The sequence below is a fragment of the Zingiber officinale genome, chromosome 1A (genome assembly GCF_018446385.1).
Source record: "Zingiber officinale cultivar Zhangliang chromosome 1A, Zo_v1.1, whole genome shotgun sequence".
NCBI classification, from domain to species: Eukaryota; Viridiplantae; Streptophyta; class Magnoliopsida; order Zingiberales; family Zingiberaceae; genus Zingiber; species Zingiber officinale.
In genome coordinates this window covers 192,092,037-192,118,392 of record NC_055987.1, presented here as the reverse complement: position 1 = coordinate 192,118,392, position 26,356 = coordinate 192,092,037, and the positions used below count along the sequence as shown (strand labels likewise).

At 37.2% G+C, this 26,356-nt stretch overlaps 2 protein-coding genes across 3 annotated transcripts; one reads left to right on the top strand and one right to left on the bottom strand.

Moving 5' to 3' along the window:
• Nucleotides 1-1,439: 1,439 nt before the first annotated feature.
• Nucleotides 1,440-18,625, bottom strand: LOC122038923 (protein CTR9 homolog). Of its 2 annotated transcripts, none has more exons than XM_042598894.1 (24): nt 18,334-18,625; nt 16,589-16,655; nt 16,271-16,465; nt 15,334-15,434; nt 13,644-13,730; nt 13,449-13,565; nt 13,296-13,359; nt 12,931-13,145; nt 12,728-12,812; nt 8,515-8,615; nt 8,302-8,394; nt 7,601-7,672; nt 6,488-6,580; nt 6,120-6,371; nt 5,085-5,165; nt 4,855-5,013; nt 4,577-4,672; nt 3,835-3,936; nt 3,627-3,734; nt 3,334-3,558; nt 2,609-2,875; nt 2,448-2,519; nt 1,836-2,132; nt 1,440-1,680 (listed from the first exon to the last, which is right to left on the bottom strand). In XM_042598894.1, exons 1-24 carry the CDS (start codon nt 18,475-18,477, stop codon nt 1,525-1,527), a joined length of 3,249 nt encoding a protein of 1,082 aa, XP_042454828.1. In that variant the 5' UTR covers nt 18,478-18,625; the 3' UTR covers nt 1,440-1,524. The 2 variants fall into 2 exon arrangements, with proteins under 2 accessions (XP_042454828.1, XP_042454829.1); XM_042598895.1 differs by having other exon boundaries at nt 7,601-7,669.
• Nucleotides 18,626-21,241: 2,616 nt separating this feature from the next.
• LOC122038922 (internal alternative NAD(P)H-ubiquinone oxidoreductase A1, mitochondrial-like) lies at nt 21,242-26,231 on the top strand. Its single transcript, XM_042598893.1, has 8 exons — nt 21,242-21,658; nt 21,822-22,044; nt 24,652-24,812; nt 24,951-25,016; nt 25,108-25,271; nt 25,415-25,529; nt 25,597-25,776; nt 25,999-26,231. The coding sequence occupies exons 1-8, from the start codon at nt 21,242-21,244 to the stop codon at nt 26,149-26,151; spliced, it is 1,479 nt and encodes a 492-aa protein (XP_042454827.1). The 3' UTR covers nt 26,152-26,231.
• The last annotated feature ends 125 nt before the right edge of the window (nt 26,232-26,356 follow it).

The window sequence follows — 26,356 nt, the reverse complement described above, 5'->3', positions numbered from 1 at the left end:
AGCAGCGAAGGAAGCTTTATGGCTTACAGGGTTGGTCAGAGAACTGGGTGTTCAGCAAGGTGGAGTCAAGTTGTTATACGATAGTCAGAGTGCTATCTATTTGGCGAAGAATCAGGTGTATCATGCGAGAACCAAACACATTGATGTGAGGTTTCACAAGATCAGAGAGTTGATTGCTTCCGGGGAAATTCAACTTGAGAAGGTTCACACTGCAGACAATGCTGCAGATATGCTGACAAAGCCAGTGACCACAGAGAAGTTTAAGCATTGCTTGAACTTGATCCATATCTCTAGATGCTAGAGGAAGGAAGCCCAGACCCAGAGATCCAGATGGAGTTTTGTCCAGATATTCGTATTCTTCGAAGGGGTGAATATTCGCCAAGGTGGAGATTGTTGACGAGTGGCTCATATTTGGATGAAGGGATATCATGGAAGAAAAATCTGTTAAGATTTTTCGTAATAAAATTCTGTTAAGATTTTATATAACAGAATTTTGTTATATTTTTCATAACAAATTCTGTTACGATTTTTCCGGGTCTGGGGGTTTAGCAGTATTTATAGGGATCATTGTAAACCCATTGTAGATCAGAGACAACACAAGAATCATTAGATGTGATTCTCTTGTGTAGAAGAGAATTCTAATAAAGCTTCGGCCGTTTTGTGGAGTAGGCAAGTCGCCGAACCACGGTAACTCTTTTTCTTTCTCTTCTTCTTCTCCTTCCTGGTGTTTGCTCTCTTTTGTGCGTCTTTGTCTTGTTGTTCCGCGCGATCTCTTTTCTCTCTTCCTTTTCTTCCGCGGTTCAGAAAGGTTGAGAGGTATTGTCCTCTCTTTGCACAACAAGAATTATACCTAACTACTCTAGCATAATGATAATTTTCTTACGGTATAACTTGTACTATCTATTCTAACAATTGGAAAATAGTAACTACTGAATTGGATGAATAAGTTGGACTTTATCCTACTATAATAGAATATATTACACATGTAAATATTTATGTGTAAATGAACTTTACATATGAGAAAAATGGTGAAAATATGAAAGTAGAAATTTCAAAATAAAAAGTGTAAGCTCCCCAAAACAGTAGCAAGTTCAATATCAGATTTTGTAGCAAGCATGCTTTTCTAGCTTTGTTAGAGTCCTAATTTCCTGTTTCTATCAATCAAGTTTGAGCAAATGATATAAATTTTGAAGCAGGTAAAAGTCGCATGCTTTTCTAGCTGGTTAGAATCCTAATTTCCTGTTTCAATGGATCAAGTTTGAGTATATGGTTTAAATTTTGAAGCAGGTAAAAGTCGCATGCTTTTCTAGCTTGTTAGAATCCTAATTTCCTGTTTCAATGGATCAAGTTTGAGTATACGATTTAAATCTTGAAGCAGGTAAAAGTCAAAGTTTTTTTGTTTCCTACAAAAATTGTATCATTACTAAATTATGACTTACAGTCTTAGGGTGATGAGATGGTTAGCAGCAAAACTCTTTCTTTGCTTTCAGTATTTTACTACCAGTTGGAAGAATATAACCATATTTAGTCATTATCCTCCTCATCGCCAGAACCACCTTTTCCTTTAGTTCCATCAGCTTCATCATCAGTTTCAATACCCCTGGGTCTCTCCAGTGGCTCATCATCGTCATCAGATTCTGATAAGGCTCTTCTCTTTCGATTAATTGAAGAATTGATACCCTAAGAGACCCAATAGTGAACACAAATTTGTTACCATAAAATCATTTGGGGAATGACAAATATTATTTACTCAGAGACTTTAACTGTAACTGGAAGACTAGGTACTGGCATACAAATCAAGATAATATTTCTATTACAGAGGGAAATTGATTTACCTGATCATCTTCGACATCAGAATCTTCAAGACCAGCAGCAGTAAGGTCATTATGTGCTTTGCCTGCTCCATCATCATCATAATAATTGAAGGTATCTGTGTCTTCCTCATTATCATCATGTTCATACTCCATTTCAGCTTCCTCCTCAAATCGAGTTTTAGTCTTTTTCTCCTTCCTCTTTCTACCACCACCACCACCTCTTCTCCTCTTCCTATCACCAGCTTCTTCATCCTCACCATGGGATCTCTCTCTCTCCCGTCGTTTAGCAGAAGTATTGGTGGAATTCTTCAATTGCTCCTGGTTAAGATGGAAAACTGATGTTTACAAAATAGCAACAGTTTATTAAATCAGGGACTTTGGTATTCTCAATAATTCATAAAGCAAAGATCCTCGAGAACAACTTGTAATCCTTATCAGCAAAAGGCCCTTTGCTCAGATAGAAATAGAAAAAAAAATGCATTTGCAAGAACAAGAACATCATTCTTAATAATTAGTTTCTCTGTGGATGGAAATATTGAATTCCATGACTGGCATGACTGGACCAAAACACCAAAAGTGGAGGAAATATCTTACCGGAAAATTCATAAATACTTGTGAAGCTCAAATTTATACCTTAATGCGTTCAAAATCTTCCTCCTGTTGCATGACTTGCTTAAGCTCATCTTCTTGCTTTCTCTTCTCCATCTAGTTTATCAGATTTCAAATATTCCAAAATCAGTGCTTAAGCTAAAATTAAATCCAGAGATCAAAATTCATAATAAAAAATAATTTACCAGATATTTCCTCTGTTCTTCAGCCTTGCGTTGAGCTTCCTCTGCCAAAGAAATTTGCCGAGCAGCTTCCAGTCTTTGACGATTCTGTTGTTCTTCAGCTTCTGCTGCTTCACAATGAACCTTAGCAACTTCAAGCAAGTGTTTGCAGTATTCAACATGTGTTTCACGTTTCTTCTCATCAAATCCATAGACATGGTGGCTTGAAACTGCAGCTAAGTGACTAAATACACGGACTGCATTCTTCAATTCACAGACAGTGGAGCGCACCTGATGGAGATTAACAACATATAAAGACCACCATTAGATCAAAAGCTATTCACCATATTAATGTTACAACTTTAAACATGCTAAGCCCATTAGATAGACATATCCGGCATGTGATATTCTTTCAGTAGTAAACCAAACACCAATAAAAAGAAAAATAGTATGAAATAAATTTAGCACAAAACCAACCAATCAAACATGAACAATGAATTTACATTAAATAGAAAGTAAACCAAGCGTGCCACTTAGAGAGCCTTTGGTTCATGGCATATATCGTTCCCTTGTATGGCCTAGTATTCCTAGGAGACTACTAATAAATTTAACATTCCCACATAGATCACTTCTCTACAATTAAAATGTAAATCCTGCTGCGAGATGCTATGAGATGTGAAGAGTATTGTTGAGGATCTTTAGGCAAAGTCATTAAACCTAGAGAAAGGAAAGAGATATTTTGTATAGACCTCATCAGCAGTCCTTTTAGACTTTTGGAGTGTTGAAGCTGAAAATTTTTGCATTGCAACTCCTGCATCAAACCGGAGTGTGTAATTTGAGGGTGCCAAATGAATGGCTCTCAGGAGAGTTCTCTTGCATTCTTGCCATTGTTCGGCCTCATACTGAGTTCGTGCCAAGTAAAGAAGAACCTGGGTGTCGGTGTTGTAATAGAACTTTCGCAAACAGTTTTGATACTAAAAAAAAATCTCGTCAGGCTATATTTACAAACAAATAAAGTTAAAGAAAATTAGTAATATGTTACCATTTTTGCTGCCAATGCAAAATGACCTTGAGCAAAGTAGACATGAGCCAAATTGACCCACACATCCGGCATTTGAACAAAAATAGTTCCAGAGGCTGCTTCTTGGACCTACAATCCAACAAAAAACTTTGCATTTCAACTCACTGCTATGTGAACTCAAAAATAAATTTAAAATAATTTAAAAAATCAATAACAGCATTCAATTAACCTGTGTGAATATATCTTTTGCAACATCAAATTGACCTTTCTCAGCCAATACAATAGCAGAACCATTGGCTGCATACAAGTTACTAGTGTGTTGCATCAAAACCTGTAAACAGAAATTTAGTGCACAAGGTGAATGAAGCATTATCAGGGGAACTCAAGAAAAGAACGTGCAATGTGAATTTGTTTAAGATGGTTTGGATATGGATTCAGAACTCAGTATTCTTATGGTCTCGAGATGCCTGTCAGCTACAGAAACAGTTCATTATTTCATGCTTGCCAGGATAATTGATTAGCACCCCAGAGCAATAAAATAGTGAGTAAAATAGATAAAATATTTCAATACGCTCTTGATAGAATTTGAAATGAGGAAGACCCCAATCAAGATCCTTTGGAAGGGTGAACTTAAAATTTACTACGTCTCATAGTCCCCAATCTAGAGTAGCAATTTAATCTGCAAATAATAAGCTCCAGCACAGGAACACTTTCGCTGCTATATCACTTTCCTCATTTTCTCTGGTTTCAGTCTCTAAAACCCAAACTGACAAACCAAACTAAAAGAAAATAATAATAAAAGAGATAAATAAATAACAGTTTGGCTCACATTTGATAGCCTGAATATGACTTGAATGGTAAGAAAAAAAGAAGATTGAGCATAAGACTGAGATGATACAGAACTAAACAGATAAGTAGATTGCAAAGTTCAGCTACAAAGTGCGAAAGACACATGGAGTAAGAAATTTTACTTTAGTGTACAACTCCTTGGCCTTTTCCAAGTGTTGTGCTTCTAACTTTGGACCTCTTTTCTCATTCCGTACAGCTGCAAAGTAGTTCCAATTTCCCTAGTAAAATTATCAAAAGGACAATTTAAAAAGTTCTTCAGTGCATTAAACAAAAATTAACAATAGCCATCTTGACAAACAAACAAATTCCTATGAATACAAGACAAGCAATATGAGAATAATCATGCAAGTTATTAGAAACTATAGTCTAGTCAATGGACAACAAAAAACAAATAACATACCAAGGCAAGAGTAGAATAAGAATCTTTTCCATCAGTTGCATCTTTAGCAGCTCGTAATGTTTCTTTTGCTTTTATCCAGTCATCAATCTTAAGTTCCAGATCACCGAGCATATTTAGAGCATTGGAGCATCTGTCATCTACTCTGAGAGCATCATTTATCTAGTACAAACAAACACTCAATTAAATGGTTTGACCATGTAAATATCAAATGAGCTAAATTAATAAGGTACCAATTCAATACTCAGTTGAATGTTATTTTGTGCTTTTGCCATGGCTGCCAGCCTCAAATATGCATCCACGTAATCTGGATACTGGAAGTAGAAAAATAGGTAAATAACCATACGCAACACCAATCTGATGAAACAAACATTGCAATGGCAATATGGCCGATCTTGGTCCCACCTTGATGCAAGAGGATCCGAAGATTTAAATTATTATTTTTGGTAATTTTCATTCTTTTGGTTTTTAAGATATTTTTGATTTTTTAGGCATTTTTGATAATTTCTATCTTTTGTATGTTTTTGGATTTGAGTCCGTTTAGGAACTTTACGATTGTGGGTCTATTAATAATTTTTCCTTTCTTTTAGAATTTTTTTTCCCTTTCTTTACAAGATAGGAATTGTGGTCCATATATTAGGATTTCTATACTTTATTTGGGTCTTAGGATTTGGAGTCTATATAAGTGTCTTATTTGGTTAATGTAGGGGAAGTTTTTGGATTTAATAATATTTTCAGCAGTGCTGTTTATTTCATATTTCCTTTCACAGTATTCTTCTAAATGAACAAGTTTTAGAAGATTGTTTCTAGTATTCGTGTGCGAATCAACCGATTCAATAGTTGTTATCCCGCCCGGCGTCACACCTTTAGCACGAAACCATGACATACTATGACACAAACTAATGACACTGTATAAGGAACCACTGCACCAATAATACACCCTGCTGAAAGTTACAGAAGACAGGTGCCAGTAGCTCCAATGATCCAAAAGCATTGGTCACAATGGAGCAGGAAATAAAATTTCAATGTACCTGCACTACTCTCTCATTTAATAATGGAAAAATACATAAAAACCAGATTCACATGAGCAGGAAGTTCATATTTACACAGTCAAACTTAGTCCTTCAACAAAGATACTCACTATGGTGTAAAAGATAGGCTTGTTCAAGGACAGTCTACCAACTCATTGTGAAAAGACTGCTTGTCCACGAACAGGAGAAAAAAAACTAGAAAAAGTGAATAGAAGGATGGGTTAAGAAGGTACGAACCTTGAACAGAATTAGTCGATAGAAATTGCTTGCCTTTTCAGTCCCGTTTACTTGTTCGAGCAATCTGGCATAGTTGAAGAGTGTGGAAACTTTATCCCAAGGTAGTTCAAAGGATAAACCATCTTCTTCAAGCTGTTGGAATAGACTAAAATCCCTGTAATTGAGGGATTGTGCACTAGAGACTATACTACCAGACAACAACGAAAGCCAGATGCCATCACCCAATGCTTCCTTAAAAGTTTGTTCAGCCAACTGAGAGAAGAGGGAGAAAACGTTACTGCTACTTTGCATTTAAGGGAGACCTGATCGTGTAGGATTTTTTTTTTGTGGACTAAGATGCATAAAAATATTTAATTAATTTTACAAACCTCAAATTCTCCCTTGTCAAAATATAGAACTCCAATATTGTTCAACAATTCAATCTGTACATCTTGGCCTCCCTTTTTGAGAAGATTGCGAGCCTGTGACGTCATGACAGTTTAAGATCAACAAATCTGTCTTCTGGTAAAGGTTAAGCAAGCATAAAATGGAGAATGAAGAAAGTAACTTTTGTAATACCTATGGAAACAAAGTGAATAAGCATAAAACATACTGAGAAATCTACATGATGCTGCAAGTTGTTTGACTGACAAAGATAACTATTTACTATCACTAAAGTAATAGTTGAATGATGATTTAAGAAAATGGTACAAAGTTGTCAAATGATGAGACATGCAATAGATAAAACAACCATACAAGCAACAATATGAAAAGAAACCAACCATTATGCTCATATGACATTCACCAAATCTAGAGATTTTGAGTACCACTGCAAAGAGTTACTGGCATGGAAGGGCAATTAAAAAGATCATGAAGAGGCAAACATGAAGAAGCATTAGTAGTTGCTTGGATAGACAGATATTGTCATGCAGAGTTGTAACCTTGCCCTGAATTACAATCAAACATTGAATAGCAGATATAATTCATTCAATTTGGTCCAGTGTCAATTTATTACAGAGAGCATTTGCAACACAAACTTCACTACTAAATCATTCAAACTCATTTCATATGTTAAGCATGGCAGCTTAATCTTCATTATCACCAAACCTTAATAAACTAACTGAGACTGCTTAACATCTTTTCTTTTTAAACCAATCTCTGATACACATAATGTAACTAATAAAGAAAACGAAATTCATGTATCTAGTTGTGCTCCACTAAGGTGGAACATAGTATAATGATAAGACACTTCAAATCCAAATAATTATCAGATTTCCTTTGCAAATTACTCAGAAACTAAGCCTCCTACAAAATGGAATAACCATATGATACAGGAGAGGGATAACATTATTTGTTTAATGAAAGAAAGACACCTAGAAGGAAAAAAAAAGTACCTAATAGCATACAATTGTTCAGCTAAAAGAATAATAGCAGTACACATGTAAAATTGTTTCTCTGGCTTGATGAAATAGTGCTTATTTTCAAATTAAGTGAACCCATACCGTTTTGAGGGCATCCAATGCAGCGCCAGTATCAGATGATATTAACAACTCCGCGAGTTCCATGAATGCCTGCTACAAGATTAAGTTATAAAAATTCACAATTGTCAAAAAATGAACTGCTAAACAGAAGACATAATCGCCATGAGCAGAAAAAGACGAACTAATTCCTTCCTAAAAATAAAAGTTAAACAATTGTTAACAACCTGATCAATACATAAAACAATAGTTGACACTATAGCATATGATTAACAAATAGCATAACTAAGACTTAAGACCTGATATATATGCATCAGTAAAGTGATGAATGCTTAGCTGAGAAACAATCACAGGATACAGTTGGCCCATGATATGATCATTTACTATGTGGAAGTGATTACTCAATTTATAGAAAGATATATTAATGGCTTCTAGATTAGGTTTAAATAAAGAATTCAATAATTCAATAAATTCTATCAAAAAAATGAATGGCATTTGGACATAAGTTTAATGATTAAGTGTCAAATCCATGGAAAAAACAAACGGTAATTATAGTATCAAAAGTAAGGACAATGATTCATATATCACCATGCAGGGAATAGGCTAGGAGTAGCAAGAAAATGAAAATGAATTTACAAGCTATGCTCCTAAGCAGTCCATTACACTGAGTTGATGATACCACAATGAATCATTAAAAACAAAGAGATAATTCACAAAACATGTACCCCAGAGTCTTTCGGATCAATTCTAGTAGCCTTACGAAATGTGTCTACAGCTTTGTCAATCTCACCTAATTGAGAATATATATGTCCAATAGCCTGCAAGTAGAAGAAAAACCAAATGAGGAAAGACAATGATACAGACACAAATATGAACTCACAGACAATGTAGCAGCACCAAGTTGATAATAAGGTGCATAGAGTTTGAATTTCACTCACCTTAAGACTTTCACAATTCTCAGGATAGACCTCCAAGACCTTTTCAAAGCTTGAAAGAGAACTTCTAAAATCCCCCAGCTTCAGTTGGACTTGACCAAGACCTGTTCCAATAAAGCAAGGAACGTAGAGGAACTCATAAAAGCCACATGGATAAATGAAAATAGAAGATCATAGTGTTGACGCAGCGGGGCCGGTAAGAAGGCGCAATGTCTGTAAAAAAAAAACAAAACCTTTCTATGTTTTTCCAACTAAGATTAGTAACACTATCACAATAATTATAAACTCAAATGAACAACTAATACAATTAAAAGAGACTAACAGGTTTAACTTGGTTACAACCTAGGTGGTTGTTAAACCAAGATGGTTGCAAAGCTCCACTAGAAATATCTCCTTCGTGTAAGCGGAGAAACCTCTTACAATCTATGAAAAGCTCAGAAAAGACTAGGAAATTGATTACAACAGTTGTTGTTGATTTCCTAGATCCAGGGGTCTTTTTATAGCCCTTGGGAAATCTCATCCGAAGCTTGAGAGCGCCTCCAAAGGGCTTGGAAGGCACCTCTAGCGTGGCGTAGTAGATAAAGCTTTATCCACTGCAAACGGCTAGTTTGACTAGCTGAAGGCGCCTTCTATACTCATGGAGGGCGCCTTCCATGCTTATGGAGGGCGCCTTCCACCTGAAGGTGGCGCAGGCGCAAGCGCGCCTCGAAGGCGCCTTCTATTCCCATAGAAGGCGCCTTCAACAACCTTTACAGCCTCTCTCTGCTATGTTGTTGCTCCGATTGCCTGGGTGATTGCGGTCAACCGAAATAGGGTTCACCCGAACTCAATTTTCGATCTTCTCCTCGAGCAGGCTTCCGCTCCGACTTCTCGTTCCTCGATATTTTTCTCATCCACCGGTGTACTCTTCTGCAGCCCTTTCGTTCCTCGGATGCACCGAGTCCGTCGGCACCCTTCCCGTGCCATCGTTCTCGCTAGCTACGTCTTCTACTCAACTTCCTGTGTTCCTAAATTCCTGCACACTTAGACACAGGGATCAAAACCAAACAGGACCTAACCTAACTTGGTTGAACACATCAAAACAATCACGGGGTCCAACAATCTCCTCCTTTTTGATGTGCATCAAATCAAGTTCAAGTTAGGATAATAACAAACAAGTAGTAATAAAAGAATTTGCAAATAAAACAATTTAAGTATAAAGTTTGCAATAAAAGAAATTACAACACTAAATATGAAATAAACTGACTTAACAAAATTCAGACTTATAAAATAGAGTTAGCAAAAATTCAGAATTTTGATAAAATCCTAACTCCCCCTACTCCCCCTAAACTTGTACCTATTCCTCCCCCTTTGATCACATTAAAAAGAGGGTAAAAAAAATTGAAAATTTTTTAAATTAAGTTTTAGGGAAAAAAAAACTTGACTTAATAAAACAAGTAAAAAAAATTTCAAACAATTACTAAGTTTGTGAAGATTTTCAAATAATTGACATAAAATTTTAAAGCATTATCTTAATTAATTTCACAAGCTTATCAGTTTGTCAATTAAATATTCTATTCAGTAATTGACTTCTGACGAGGCACTAGACCTTCTTGGTTATTGGATCATCAACTACTTCTAGACAAAGCCTTTTAAAGAATTTAAACATTTAATTTTTCTAAAAACCTTAAATCCAAAAAAAAAGTTTAATCTAAATAAGATTTTAGAACCCAATATAGGTTCCTTCCTACTGGATTAATTATGAATTTGGGGGATATATATCTTCTGGGAATTCTTGTAAGTTGTCCTTGGTGATGTCTAATATACTAATTTAATCTACTATACTTTCCATACTTTGGTTTTTGACAACTATTCAATTTCAAGCATGCATGGTCATTCAAGCTTTTGATTTGAATTTTTAAATTATCATTTTGTGATTTTAAATTATCTAACTATCTTTTTAAATCAACGTTCTCTTTTTCCAATTTTACTAAATCTTTCGAAAGTGCTTTAATGAACTGAAAAGAATGCTCGGGTGAAAGAGCGCGTACCTCACTTACCTTAAGTTCTAATGTTCCCCCTTCATCGCTGCTTTCTTCCGATAATCCTCCCCTTTCATCTATGCTCATCTCTGACCTTGTCTCATCTTCTTCTTGATGGATTGTCGTTAAGGCTAGTCCGGCGTATGCTTCGATTTCATATTCGGAGGATGACGACCCGTCCCACGTGGCTTTGAGATTATGTTTGGGTCGAGCTAGCTTCTTATTCTTTTCCTTGTCTTTGTTCTTCGATTTCAGACAGTCATCTTTGATGTGTCCTTCTTCGTTGCAATTGTAGCATCGGACGACCCTTCTATTTCGAAGATGCTTTCTCGTCTGCGATTTAAATTTTATTAGATTTAATAAATTTATTGAACTTTTTTACCATAAGAGTCGCTTCGATTTCATCGATGGATGCTTCGGAGTCTTGATCTTCCATCTTTGCTTTTAAGGCAACATTGAGATTTGTCTTTTCTATTTCTTTAGGATCTGCAATTCGTGATTCGTGAAGTTCAAAAGTGGAAAACAAATTCTCTAGCGTACTTACCTCAAGATCCTTAGAGATGTAGTATGCATCAACTAAGGACGCCCATTCTGAAATTCTCAAGAAGGCATTGAGCGCATACCGGATTGAATCTCGGTTTGTTACCGATTCTCCGAGATTGTTTAACTGAATAATCAGTTCCTTGATTCGTGCTTGGAGTTGGGCTACCTTTTCTCCATTGTTCATCCTTAGGTTTGTTAGCTGGGTTCGGAGAATGTCTCGCCTTGCTAACTTTGCTTCCAAGGTACCTTCGTGAAGTTCTAGAAACTTCTCCCAGATATCTTTGGCGGAGTCGTAGCTGCCGATTCGATTGGCCTCCTAGGGCGGAAGAATGTTGAGCAGATGAAACTCTGTTTTACCGTTCGCTACAAAGGCGGCTTGTTCCTTCTTCGTCCACTGATATTCTTCTTTGTCTTTTGGAACTATAAAACCATATTTCATTATTAATAGAATTTCGAAATTTGTTTTGAAGAATACCTTCATCCGACGTTTCTATTGTGCGAAGTCTCCCTCCAATTTTGGTAGGTGAATGCTTGTACCAGCCATCATCTTGATCTTGATGCTTTAGTCGACGATTAGTCCTTCTGAGGCGGTTGGGCTCTGATACCACTTATTGGCGCAGCGGGACCGGTAAAAGGGCGCAACATCTGTAAAAACAAAACAAAACCTTTCTCTGTTTTTCCAACTAAGATTAGTAGTACTATCACAATAATTATAAACACAAATGAACAATTAATACAATTAAAAGAGGCTAACAGGTTTAACTTAGTTACAACCTAGGTGGTTGTTAATCCAAGACAGTTGCAAAGCTCCACTATAAATATCTCCTTCGTGTAGGTGGAGAAGTCTCTTACAATCTATGAAAAGCTCATAAAAGAATAGGAAATTGATTACAGCAATTGTTGTCGATTTCCTAGGTTCAGGGATCTTTTTATAGCCCCTGGGAAATTTCATCCGAAGCTTGAGGGCGCCTCCAAAGGGCTTAGAAGGCGTCTCCAGCGTGGCGCAGTGGATAAAGCTTTATCCACTGCAAACGGCTAGTTTGACTGGCCGAATGCGTCTTCCATACTCATGGAAGGTGCCCTCCATGCTTATGGAGGGTGTCTTCCACCTGAAGGTGGCGGAGGTGCGCCTCTGAGGCGCCTTCTATTCCCATAGAAGGCGCCTTCAACAGCCTCTCTCTGCTTCGTTACTGCCCGAACCCAATTTTCGACTTTCTCCTCGAGCAGGCTTCCGCTCCGGCTTCTCGTCCCTCGAACGTCGCATACGTTTTTCTCGTCCACCGGTGTACTCTTCCGCAGCCCTTTCGTCCCTCGGATGCACCGAGCCCGTCGGCTTCCTTCCCGTGTCATCCTTCTCGCTAGTTGCGTCTTCTGCTCAATTTTCTGTGCCCCTAAGCTCCTACACACTTAGACACAATGATTAAAACCAAACAGGACCTAACCTAACTTGGTTGATCACATCAAAACAATCACGGAGTCCAACACATAGTTCTAATCAATGAAAAAATCAATAGAGATTTGAATATTCATTAGAGGGAAAGGATCCATGTAGACAACCCTAATTAGTTAAAACTAACATATTTTGATGACAATGATGACGATAATGATTATGATGATGAAGATGAATTGGATAAAAAAAGTAGTTGACGTACCATAATATGGCAAAACAAATTCTTGTGGTTTATTGATTTCTTTAACAGATAACATGTAGAACCGCAAAGCTTTTTCATAGTCCCCCTACATTGCCATTGTTTAAAAAAAATGAATCGTAGTGGAAGGGTGAGAAGTGTAACTATGAATAGTTTGAACAGAATAATTAGCCAATAATGTTTCACAATGTGTAGAGCTGTTGCACCTTGCTATGGTATGATCTTGCCAGGTTGTAGAAAGAATGTGCCTTCATTAGCCCATGATTGCTAACAACGAGAGCTGTCTCAGTTAACTGCTCAACCAGAAAATGTTGACCGGTGAAAAAGAAATGATTGGCCAAGTAATTTAGGGCCACTGGACAATAAGGATGAATTTCAAATGTTTTTTGCATCTTCTCCATTCCTTTTCGAATGCCGCCAGCTAAAATTAGTTAAAGCAAAAAATAGATGTTAGCCACATATTAATTCACTGTTGTATAGCTGACCGGTATATATGCAACCATCTCTAAGGTATAATCAGCAGGAAAAAAAAAATCAAAACTTGAATAAGTATTAAGTGGAGTTACCAGACCTTCATTTGTTTGCAGATCCATTACTCCCAGAGCTACTAAAGCTTCAATATTTTCTGGATCCAACTGCATATTTCAAGAAAAGAAAATAGCACAAGTGAGTAAATGCAAGATGATGCTAAAATGCAAAAACTAATAATAACTTAACAACATACCTGTAAGACTCGTTGAAAAGCTTGCCGAGCTTTTTCAAACTGACCAAGTTTGTAACGGCAGAAACCAATACCAAGTCTTACAGAAGCTGGGCAATTAGGGTTAATTTGCAGGGCTCTCTGGCCAACATCAAATGATATTACCAGTAGATACCAAAGATTGAGAGTAGAAATTCATCGTTGATTTGGTAAACAAACCTTATAGTTGTCTAATGAACTTCTATATGAATCCATGGCCTTCTTGTAGTGCTCTTCTCTCTCAGCAATATTAAAATCAACGCAAGCCTGAAAGACAAAATATAATATTAAAACTTTCATGATACATATGGGCTATAAAAAGATCCAATATTTTCAAGATCATTATTACATGTGTGAACTAAAAAAAAAAAATCAATAGAAGATTCAGAGATATCTTTTCAAAAGCATGTTAACACCATTTTTTTAAAAGCTGTAGTTACACCAATGCAATCAATCATTCTAATATTTAAGCGAGAAAGTTTAATATGTGAAATATGACACATGAATTTTTCTAAGAGTATGACCTAAGGATTTTAATCAAAGTCATCAAATCAAGATTCAATTCGTGAATCATTTTGGTCCTTTTACAAATCGTAAAGTTCATATTAGATCAACAAAAAATCTATCTGACTAGAATTTGTATGAATATCTTATTTAATATGATAATATAATTATAAAGTTTAATAAATCAATCTCTAAAGCAATTGAGCTAAAGAGAAAAATTAAAAATGTGCCATCAATTAGGACCATAGACCTTGAAGAAAGGAGTCTTGGTTCATGGAATCTGATAAGTTGGTAACGAAGTAGCTATATTGGTTGTACACTACAAGATTAACAAAAGAATGGCAAACTGGAGGATCATAGTTCTTGATTTGTGAAGGCTGCAGTTAAGCTTTTAGTGCTCTCTTTGCCACTTCAAAAGGATGAATTAATGTTTAAAGGATGAACCTGAATCTGGATTCTGGTATTAATCAAAAGAACAGCAGCATGCCACCTCACCCAACAAGTAATATGGAATTCAATTTTCTGGTATTTTGGTTATATTGAGGACGCAGGGTTGATGAGATGCTGGTAGAAGGCACGTTGCAGGAGTGAGGACATTCAGATTCATTTACTGACGGAATACAGAGGGTTGTTGAAGACAGATGAGGAAGACTGTCGATTGTCGAGCAATGTCTCAAACTCAAGGAAGAAGCCAATGAAGCAGTAGTCTCGAACAAAGATGTCTAGAGTTGATGATGCTCTGTGGTCAACATTTAAGTGTGATGGTCAAAAAATACTTTCACTAAGGACAACACTTGATCACTCCGAGTTCACCAGAAGAAGACACCAGCCAGCTAAGGAAGAAGACATCACCTATGAATTGTCCCCAATGAGATAAGAGGATGGGACGCAAGCAGGCAAATGTTCAAACATGAGCCTTCGTCAAATACAAAACCTGAAAGGAAATTTTTTCACCTTAAATCACTAGGTCATATTATAGCCGACCCCACCTAGTGGAACAAAGCTTAGTTATTGTTGTTGTAAATTACTAGGTCATATTTTTTTTTACTCACCATGAACTCTATCATAAATTTGCATCTTTCAAATCGTATCTGATTTGTTGATTCTGATTAAGACATGAGGTTTGAATTGACTTACACACAAATTGAATTGGATCAGTCGATTTGAACCGCAAATGTCCAATTATGATAACCATGTTTCTATTGATTTCATGGAATCCTTTCTGCAACAACTTAAATTGATTTCTTTTTCCATTCTCCTCTTTCCTTTATTATTTATCACATTGTTCTCTTACTGCGTAGGATGGAAATACCATTGGAAAAATAACACTTGATGTTTCAGAAACATAGGAACTGTCCACAAGTACCTGACCAAGCAATGCGGGAACACAATTGGGATCTTCAACCAATGCAATTCTGAATGATTCAGATGCTGTAGCGAATTCACCTTTTGCCACATAAAGTTGACCTGTATAAGGATCTCAGTAATGTTAGTAATGAATTGATATATATATCGGTGACATAGCCAACATATTTTTGCAGACAATATCATCATGTAAGTAGGGGCGAACCAAGCAATCACATTTAATCAAACCAAATCATGCTTTAATCTCTGATACTTGTACTCTTAATATACTACCTTTGTATTGCTCCAAGACTCAAATACCAACATCGAGTGGAACATGACAATCCTATTAATCACAAGTAAAATGTTTAGAAATAGTCATGTTGGACACTTAGATCCATGTCCATGTTAATACTCATACCCAAGTCTGAAAGTAACTAATTATAATCTTCGACAAGAAAACCATGTCCTTACATAACTTCCACCAATGTTGTTTCTTGTTTGAGCACAAATGGATAAGCTGGAGTTCTGTGTTAGGCCCAAATAGCCAACATAAACTATGTGAAAAACATCACTTTTAAAGAGCCTCCACCTGAGCCATTATGTAGACACTGCATGACATCCACTTATGGCTGCGTAGGCTCATACAGTCTAAACCAATCTTCAAGTTGATGTTGATTAAATTGGTTTTGCAAAATAGACAAAAAAGGAAAATTGTAGCTATTTCTTAGGATAGTATGTAAAATCTATATGAATTATGAAAGTTTGTTAACATGCATTGATATATGGTAGATGTTTGTTAATTGTATTGCTGGCATTCATATATAAATATTTATTGACCTAGTGGTTACTTACAATGATTAATTCAATCATTAAATAATAGGAGTAAAATTTTGTTATAATAACTACTCAAGTTAAGTGTATAATTTAGTAGATGCAAGCTCAGTAAAAGCACAAACCTTTCCCAATCCAAGTACTGAGTTCATGAGGATCAATTCGTGATGCTCTGTTGTAATACTGGGTCGCCAAAACAAAATTATCTTCCTTGTCTCGCTGCTTTGACTCAATCTTTCCCGAATAGGTGAAATATGCAGCCAATGCATTGAGAATGGCTATCCTTTCATACTTGACATCGGCATAGTATTCATCAATTTCTGCCCAAAGAAAAACAATTTAAAGCACCAAACAGACATTGAAAGCTTAAACTTCAATTCATGATAGTAAATCATGAAAAACACAGTTCAGTTACATGGAGTGAAGGGATGTGCAATATATACCAGGGCTTGATCCCTCCTCTAAAATCTGCCGAAACTGATCAACTTTTCCTTGCTTAAAGTATTCTCTCTGTGTCAAATAAGAGAAAATTAAGTAAAACTATAGAAGAACGACATTTGATGCTAAAATTTTCACATTCAACTCAAGATCTTGGATCCATTATATTCCCATTCTGTGTAAAAGTGAATCTTCATCAATTTTTAATAGAAGCACGTCTGATACACATACAGTTCATATTTGCTTTTCTCAGGAAGCAAAGAAAATTTTAAAATTTTAAAATTTAGCTTAAGGATGCTAATTTTCTCCTGGACAAATTTTCAGAATACTTACTAATAATATATAAAGAATGCTCATAATTTTTCTTTATTTTAGATTTAACTGCCACCATATGTAATTCCTGGTGGTAACCAAACAATGTACATCATGTTTTTTGGATATGATACAACCATGATGGTTTCCTTTGTTTTGAATAGTGTTAGAGGACTGAATTAGTTAACCAATTAATCCAGTGCTTTTTAGGTTTTCCATGCAAGACATGACTCATAAAATTGAGTAATTGACAGTAGAAACTTAGGGAAATGATTATAACTCTCTGTTCACTTGTTAGCAAGTGGACTAGATTAGACTAGCCCAAACTCAACACCTGAATTAACTCAACTAATCTAGGGACACATTACTGACATGAACAAGGATTCAAACAAACAGAATCACTTGCCCTAACATCATATTAAGATCAAATGGAAGAACATTTATTCCAAAAGTTCAAGCTATTAAAAAACCCATTTATACATACATTCTTAATAAATAGAAACAGACAAAATTGACTTGTTTTTAATCTACACAATGTAACCATGTATAAGCTCTACAACCTACCAGTTGAGCATTGTGTATGACTTACGTTCTTCGCACTCTAGCAATCATTTTTGTATCCATCAATGGCATTTGTGATTTTCAATTAAATTAAAATTCAACGATGTTCTGGTCATATGTAGTAAGTTATATCAATTTGCAATTTTATGCTAAATTCTTGCACACTTTTACAGAAAGAAACCAATGCTTCATTTTCAACCAAGATATTATCTCTTTCATACAATTGTTGGTAGTAGTATTACTACCTATCATCGGAGGCTTTATCTATCTGCCAATTGGATTTAAGTCAAATATGTGAGACACGTAAAGAACCACTCCTTCCATCGACATTTTTCAAACAGATAACCATGATTTTTATTGTTTGCCATCATTGAAAAAGAAAATGGTTTGCTGTCATTCTTTTTGGTTCTAAGAGCTTCGATTTAATCAGCTAGTTGAATCCTAATTTTGTTATCTAACTCAAAAACAACTGAACTTAAGCTGGTATACAGAAAAAACAAACAACAGCATATTAGGGGAAAACAGGACAAGGTCTGGTTTCCAAGTTTGTTCCCAACTAAAGTTGAACAGCATTATAGAAACCAACGCGGACGAGAAAAAAAAAACAATTTTGAAAAAGGGGTAAGCACGCTCGACGTCTAACTCTATGGAAAGCCTAATTGCGAATGCTTCAACCGAAGGAAAATATTTATTTAAAAAAACAGAAACTAACAGTACAAGACCCCTTGTGTCTAGAGAAACACACAGAAATAGTATAAAAATAAAGTATTTGAGGGATGAATTCAGCCGTAAACTTAGCAGATGGGATAAGAGGCGGAAAACAGAGACCAATGATCGCAATGTACAGGGGAAGGGGATGACGAAGGGAGCGACCAACCGCAATGATAAGCCAAAATTGGAGCGGGGCCTGCTCAGCCTTAAGGATGTCGATCATATCAGTGGCATCTCGAGGAAGCTGGTCGAGCGCCACCCTGACCTCCTCCTCGGAGTTCTGCACCGGGATGTAAACCACGCCACCCATCGCAGCACTCCCTTCCGACCTTCCGCCCTAGCAAAGTGATCCCTCCGATGAAGTATCGTCGGCGGTACCACTCCCACTGATTTCCTAGTCACGCCTGCCTTCTCTCTAGGGTTCTGTCTTTGCTTTCTGTTCGTTCTCTTAAAACACGATGAATTTGTAAGGCAATTATGTTTAAATTAGAGGTCTATTTTGGATATGTCATTGTTCTGTTTTCAATTTTGATTTTTTTCAAAAAAATCTATAATTTTATATATATATATATATATATATATATACACTTTTATTAATTTGTATATTATTAAATAATAACAAATATTTGTTAAAAATATAGACATGTATATTCAGTCGAATAGACCAATTCCGGAAGATGATATATAGTTTTTCATTAGTTACTAATCAGAATAAATCAAGAATCATTCATCATCTAAACAATTATTCTTATAGTTGTTATCCTATTTCTTACTTGGAAATATTTTTTTATAATGCGCTGTAATTAGAATTCAATCCTTAAAAATTTGATTAACCGCTTAAATTGTCTAATCCGTCATTGCCCTTTAAAAAAACATACTTCAAACATAGCTTAAAGTTGTACAATGAAAATTTTAATGTGAATCCAAAAAATTTTATGTTTTCACTGTAAGATTTTCTTTCACATAATTCTTCAATTAAAAATAATACTAAATCTCCTCTAATAACTAAATAATGTACTAAAAATAATAGATATTCCCTTATATATACGAATAAAAAAATGTTAACATTAGTAAAAATAATTTTTATGATTTAATAAAATAAATAAAATATCATTTTTGACGTTTTATTATTCGATCATGGGTTTCACAGCAAACGTCAAACCGTCCTCTATGCACCGGATTACGATGCAAAGAGTGTTAAATTTTCATCCAGATGATGTGCGGATCGTCCGTTTTTTCATGGTCGTTTATGGTCTCTTTTGTCTCCGGGCTATGGTGCCCGATAGTATATTCACATTATTATTTAGATATTTATAATTTGAATTTAGTTATGATGTATTTATAAAAAAAAAAAATTTAAATAGGGGTGTAACTAAAGGATATTAAGTTTATGGATTGACTGTCACGTGTACTTTCCGATTTCCCCTAGTGGCCAATGAAAAATTTTCATAGGGTGGACCAGTCACCTATAGTCAATGAAATTAACTGAAATTATTATTTTTTATTTTATTTTTTTTATGGTCCCTTTTTAAATTACAGCTGAATCATAGTTGTAAATTTAAAATTTAATCGTGATAGACTATTATCTCTTTCTGAATTCATATTCCCATTTAGATTATAATTAGATTTGGACAGATGGTCGGAAGCCGATAGCACTGAGCAGGGAGCAATCTAGAGCAACCTGTCCCACTCCAATTATAACTTGGGTAGAAATGTGAACTCAGAGAGATATCGTAATTAATTACGGTCGGATTTTAGACGTGCTCCAATTATAATTGTGAAGGGGACCATGAAAAAGTGGATGAGAGGATCTGCCCTTTGGTACACTTTTTGTGGACAGGGGATGATCCACAACCCAATTTCGACGGGATCGTGGTCACAATCTGATTCATCCGTAATTAGTAGTGATCCCTCTCAGTTTACCTTCTAACCTAGGTTGTAGTTTGGGTTGGAACAGGTGGCCGGAGGGCGCCGCTGTGGGTGGGTGACCGACCGTCTACCTCGACCCAAACTACAACCTAAATGGAAAGGTAATCATAGGAGAGATCGCAACCAATTGTGGTTGGATTATGATTACGATCCGATGTCACCCCCCGCCAACGACCTCTGGCCTCCTGACTCGACCCAAAACTATAACTTATGTGTAAAGATGAATCCAGAGAGTCCAGATCTTCTAGTCAACAATCCCTGGTCCCTTCTCGATCTCTTCCACAATTTGCATATCGAATCGCGGTCGGAATCCGACCAAAATTGGATGTGATCTCCCCTGGGTTCACTTTCCCATCTAGGTTATAGTTTTGATCATGTCAGGCGGCTGAAGGCCGCTAGCGGTGGGCAAGTCGTCCCCTGCTCAGCATCATACAGTCTGCCCAAGCCGCCTGGCTCAACGCTCGGAGTCCAAATCCTTTGGTCTGCATTCCTTTCCGCATGGGACTCCAAATACTTAGGTTCGTAATCCCTGATCCTTCTTGGTCTCTTCCAAAATTTACACATCAGATCGCAACGGGAATCCGATTAAAATTGGTTGCGATCTCCTCTGCGTTCACTTTCCTACCTAAGTTATAGTTTTTGATTGAGTTCAGCCGTTGATGGTGGCCAGGCCATCCCCTACTCGGCATCATACAATCTACCTATCACCAGTGGCCTCCGACCATCAGATTTGACAAAAATTATGATCTAGATGAAAAGATGAATTCAAGAGAGATTGCAGTTATTTTTAACATGATTTTGACCTTGATCCAAGGTACAAATTATAGAAAAGACGAGGAATTATTGATTAGACGATCTAGACCCTCGATCAAGGGATTTCGTGACCGTTGACGACTTCATGATTGTTGACCAGATGGACTCTTAAATGATGACGTGGCGATATTCGATTGGGATACAACATATCCACCAACGGCAAGGAAGACGTCGATCCACTCATCCTTCACCTGTGGTTCTCTATTATCCCTGGCTTATCCTATCTCATCCGTCCATTCACCATCCAACGGTCATTGTACTTTTTAATCTCATCCAACTCCGACGTCCATCCCCTGCTCCGTGCCATTTTCCCGGCGACCGCCTCCGCCGCCATGTCTTGGCTTCGAACTCTCGCACGCATTTCCCGCTCCATCTCCTCCTCCTCCTCCTCCTCTCGGAACACATTCCCCCACTCTATCTCCACTTCCCCAGGCTTCAGCTCCGCCGCCAGCGCCGGACTCGGGCCGACACTGGCAGGCGAAGAGAAGCCGAGGCTGCTTGTGGTGGGGTCCGGATGGGCCGGGTGCCGTCTGATGAAGGGCGTCGACGCCGGGATGTACGACATCGTCTGCGTCTCGCCGAGGAACCACATGGTCTTCACCCCGCTCTTGGCCTCGACTTGCGTCGGCACGCTCGAGTTCCGCTCAGTCGCAGAGCCCATCGGCCGTATCCAGCCGTCCATCTCCACCGCCCCTGGCTCCAACTTCTTCCTCGCCCGCTGTACGGCCATCGACCCCGATTCCCACACGGTGTGTGCCCTAACTTCTGTTCCTAAAATGGAGGCTTAGCCTGCTTTCACGCACATTATCAAAAACAAAAACAAAAACAAAAATCACTGTCGATTCTTGCTTTCGACATACCAAAAGCCAAAGCTGTTGAGTCGCTGATTTCTTGTGTGTGTTTCGTCGTAAGGTACATTGTGAAACTGTTTCTGATCACGGGACTGCCAGAGATGCTCATGAACCATGGAAGTTTAAGGTGTCATACGATAAATTGGTTATTGCAACTGGAGCAGAGGCTTCAACTTTTGGTATACGAGGTGTGAAGGAGCATGCCATTTTTTTGAGGGAAGTTCATCATGCCCAAGAGATTCGGAGAAGACTTCTCCTCAATCTAATGCTTTCCGATGTGCCCGGTACACTATTACTAGCTGAGTCAAAGTAGCAATTCACATGCAATAAGCATATTTGGAATTGGCAAAGAATCTAATAGGAACAGAAATTCATTGGCTTGCTTGATATAATAGAATTTTAATGTTTGATTTGTGAGAATGTTATATAGAATAGCCTTTTATAATGATAAAGTATTTATTCACCTAAAATAATTATTTGTCTAGTGATATGAGATGTTGCAGACTTAGAAGTGACTAGGAAGTCAAAGTTAATGTAAGATGACAGTTAAATTAAGGTGATAGTTAAAGTCAAGATGAGGTGGCAATCAGCACATCACCCTCATCAGGGCTTAGCCCGTCACCCGACGCTAAGGCCTTATGACGGTCGGCTTAAGGGTCGGTCTTGCTTGAAAGATCCAGTGCTCCACTTGTGAACAACTGGTCGGCGTAAAGGTTGACCGAAATCATGACCCGTACCGCATAACTCTATTATATACTCGGCCGACCCAAAGGCCAACTGGGCGTATTTAAGCTTAGTATCCGCTCTCAATATAGGGTCTAACGTCTCTATATCTGGACGGACTCAATAGACCTATATCTCCATTTAGTATCAAGACATATAGATTAAACCCGGATGACCCTAAAGTCAATTGAGCATATGGGGTTCAGTTCTCCATTTTTGGAATATTAATTACTTTTATACAGAGGTTATACTACAGTGCAGTACAACCTTCAGTATAAATCAAATCGTCGCAAGGCTGGTGGTACCTACGAGTCCGAACTTCTTGTTATCCAACAATCAATCTCTTATCATATAGTTGGTTGGTCCTAGAGCTGACCAGATCTGCGAGACTTATCTCCTTATTACTTAGCAAATCTTCAGTATAAGCCTACGAGCATATTGTCGACCGGACTTATGGGACTCAACTCCCTCTTCAAAGGGCAAAATACATAAAGTTATTCTCATTACAGAGTTGGTTGGACATAGAGACGGTCAGGATACCCTGTTATTCCAAGTGTCCGTCCGACCTATATTCTAGGAAATAACATTGTCAGAGAATTATAACAGATTGTCAGAATAAAAGCTATCCATCAAAGAATATTTTTCAATTACAACATACGCATTAAATGAGACCTTCTTACGAAAATTACTATACAACTTCTATCATTATTATGGAGATTACATAAGACTGTTCATATCCATATAACATAAGACAGAAATTTCTCGAAGGATAACTATACAAATTTCAAACTATACACCTTTTATTATTCGACATCTTCTGACACCGAATATTTGTTATCGTCTCATTATTGCGGAGGTTATGGGAGGTGATATAAAAAGAAATTCTTTCCACTGCAGAGGTACGTTACATGCCTTACATACTAGAGCACCAGATTACTCTTCATTGAGGCTTGCTCAATTTTACCATAGTTTATCTCCACTTTTCGTTCGGTCATCTATTGACTTAAGCATCGGAGGGCCTATACCAGAGACTCCTTCCCTGACTTTTGCTCTAACATTTTGTTGATTCTTTTGAGTATGCGCAGAGAGGAGAAAGACACTTAAAACCCTTTTATGCTCCAACCCATAATCTTCTTTCTTCTGTGCAAAGTCTCCTTTTGGTCAACAACATCGCCACCTGCTTAGCGTGCTATCTCCTCCAGTTTTAGATAGGATCATCTAGATTGCCAATTGTCATTATTGATTCATTTAGTAAGTCTCGCACTATACACCCTCCTAGTCATTTTGTCACATTTGGCTCGTATGATGTGTTCAACAAGATAAACTATCATAACCCGTCCAGCATTGTTGGTCCATCTATCTGGTTTGTTAGACAGTTTGTTAGGCGCGATGGGTTTATTGAGTTTGTCCATCATGATAGGTAGTTTGGCTTGTTTGGACTAACCTACTCGAGTTGGCTCATCCAATGCGGTCAACCCATTCAAGTTGGCTTCTTTTGCATGACTGCTCCCCCTCCTCCCTTGTGATCTGAATCATTTGAGACTATTGGTTTGTCTTACACGTCTTCACATGACATGTCTAGCTTGCTCAGATCACCCAACCCAAATGACCCAATTAACCTACTTTGCTCGTCGTCCATAATAGATTTTAATTTCTAACGGTTGAACAGAGTAGTAATAATAACTATATTCTGTAACATTAAAAAAAAAATTCTTATGAATAAGAAATCACTATTTCATGAAAATTGTTAATCTGAATTTATTTCTAAAACAAAACGTAGGCATGTTTATTCTATACAAATTCATAAAGAATAAAATAGCTACTCCTATCAACCAAATACACATTAGTTTCTTTCTTATTGTATCCCAAACCTAGAACCAACATGTTGAACTAAGTATACTGTGATCAAGCTTTTCTACAGTGCACTATGAGTTAGTCGCTAGTGGTGTCGGCTAAAGATTCGAATGAAACTGTTGTTATCACTAAAAGAACTTCAGTACACTAGTTTCATGTGAATTTTTTTACCTGGCTTGCATTCATTAAAGTCCATGCTTTGAATTGATCCCTTCATTCTGGTAATTATTCTATGTAATGTTGCATTCATGTTATCGTATCCGTTCATTAGCCTTTCCAACTGAAATTATTACCTGAAACTTGCATACAAACAGGTATCTCAGAGGATGAAAAGAAGAGACTGTTGCACTGCCTTGTTATTGGAGGTGGTCCTACAGGTGTCGAGTTCAGTGGTGAACTCAGTGATTTCATCATCAAAGATGTCCATGAACGATACTCGCATGTTAAGGATTATATTAATGTCACCTTAATTGAGGTTTCTGATTGTTCATCTTTGTTTCAGTCTTCTGGCTTAACTTTGGTTTTGGCATTGCAATATCTCAATTTTAAAGCTTTAGGGGCTCACTATAAGCTGCACTGTATCTAACATCTGGAGTTTTCTGTGTCTCGGTAGGCAAATGAAATATTGTCATCCTTTGATGTCCGTCTCAGACAATATGCTACAAATCAATTGACCAAAGTGAGTCAATATAAATGCCTGTTATGGGTTTTGTTTTTAGTTACAAGTCCTTTCTGAGTTATATAACTAACCTCTGCTGCTATACGTGCAGTCAGGAGTTCGCCTTGTACGTGGACTTGTGAAAGATGTTCAACCTGAAAAAGTAGTTCTAAGCGATGGCACAGAGGTTCCCTATGGACTTCTTGTATGGTCCACTGGTGTCGGTCCTTCTTCACTAGTTAAATCTTTAGGATTCCCAAAATCACCAGAGGGAAGGTATTTCATCAGTAGCTCATTATTTACAATTTTGCTTCGGACTGCAAAAAGTCCTCAAGGAATTCCTCTCTTTTCTACCGGAAAAAATGCCATCTTGCATGGCTGATCTAGCAGAGACACTTAAGGCTCTAAAACTTCCACAGGATTGGTGTTGACGAGTGGTTACGCGTTCCTTCCGTGCAGGATGTGTTTGCAATCGGTGACTGTAGTGGTTTTCTCGAAGGCACGGGGAGAACAACATTGCCAGCATTGGCACAGGTCAGCTACATCATTGTTCTTGTAATCTGAATTGGAAACTCAAGGAAGGTTGTGCATGAAAAAGCAGGTTGCAGAAAGACAGGGGAAGTATCTTTGCGCCCTGTTGAACCGAATGGGTAAAGCCGGCGGAAGCTACGCAAACACTGCAGCAAATGTAGACCTTGGCGATCCTTTTGTCTATAAGCATTTAGGGAGCATGGCAACTGTTGGTCGATACAAAGCTCTTGTCGATCTCAGACAAAGCAAGGTATAAGCCTTCATCCTCTGCTGTGTTCTCTCGCCGATCGGACGAATTAAATCATATCTCCAGGATGTAATGTACATCATGAAAATATCATAACTGTCCAATCGACGAGGAGACACGGGGATATATTATTTTCGGGACAGAGGATCTCATCTCCTCTAATGCCTTGAAAGTTTCTATCTTTGTTCAAACCAAAATGATTCCAGGGTCTTTAATTATCTCCAGGAGGCAAAAGGGATCTCTCTGACAGGTTTCATCAGCTTCTTCGTCTGGAGATCTGCGTATCTAACTCGAGTCATAAGTTGGAGGAACAGATTCTATGTCGCAGTTAACTGGATTACGACGATTGTGTTTGGCCGTGATATAAGCCGAATCTAAGGTCAGTAATCCAGGGTTGATAATGTATCAAAACTAAGTGTTGTAATACTAATTCAAATCTCATATTAAATATTTATCTTAATTATATTTCCCATTTTTTCAATTTAATATATTTTATTTTAGATTTATTCATAAATATTTTTAATTAATACTTATCTATATATTTGAATAATTATTTAATATTTAAAAAGTTATTGTTGCCATG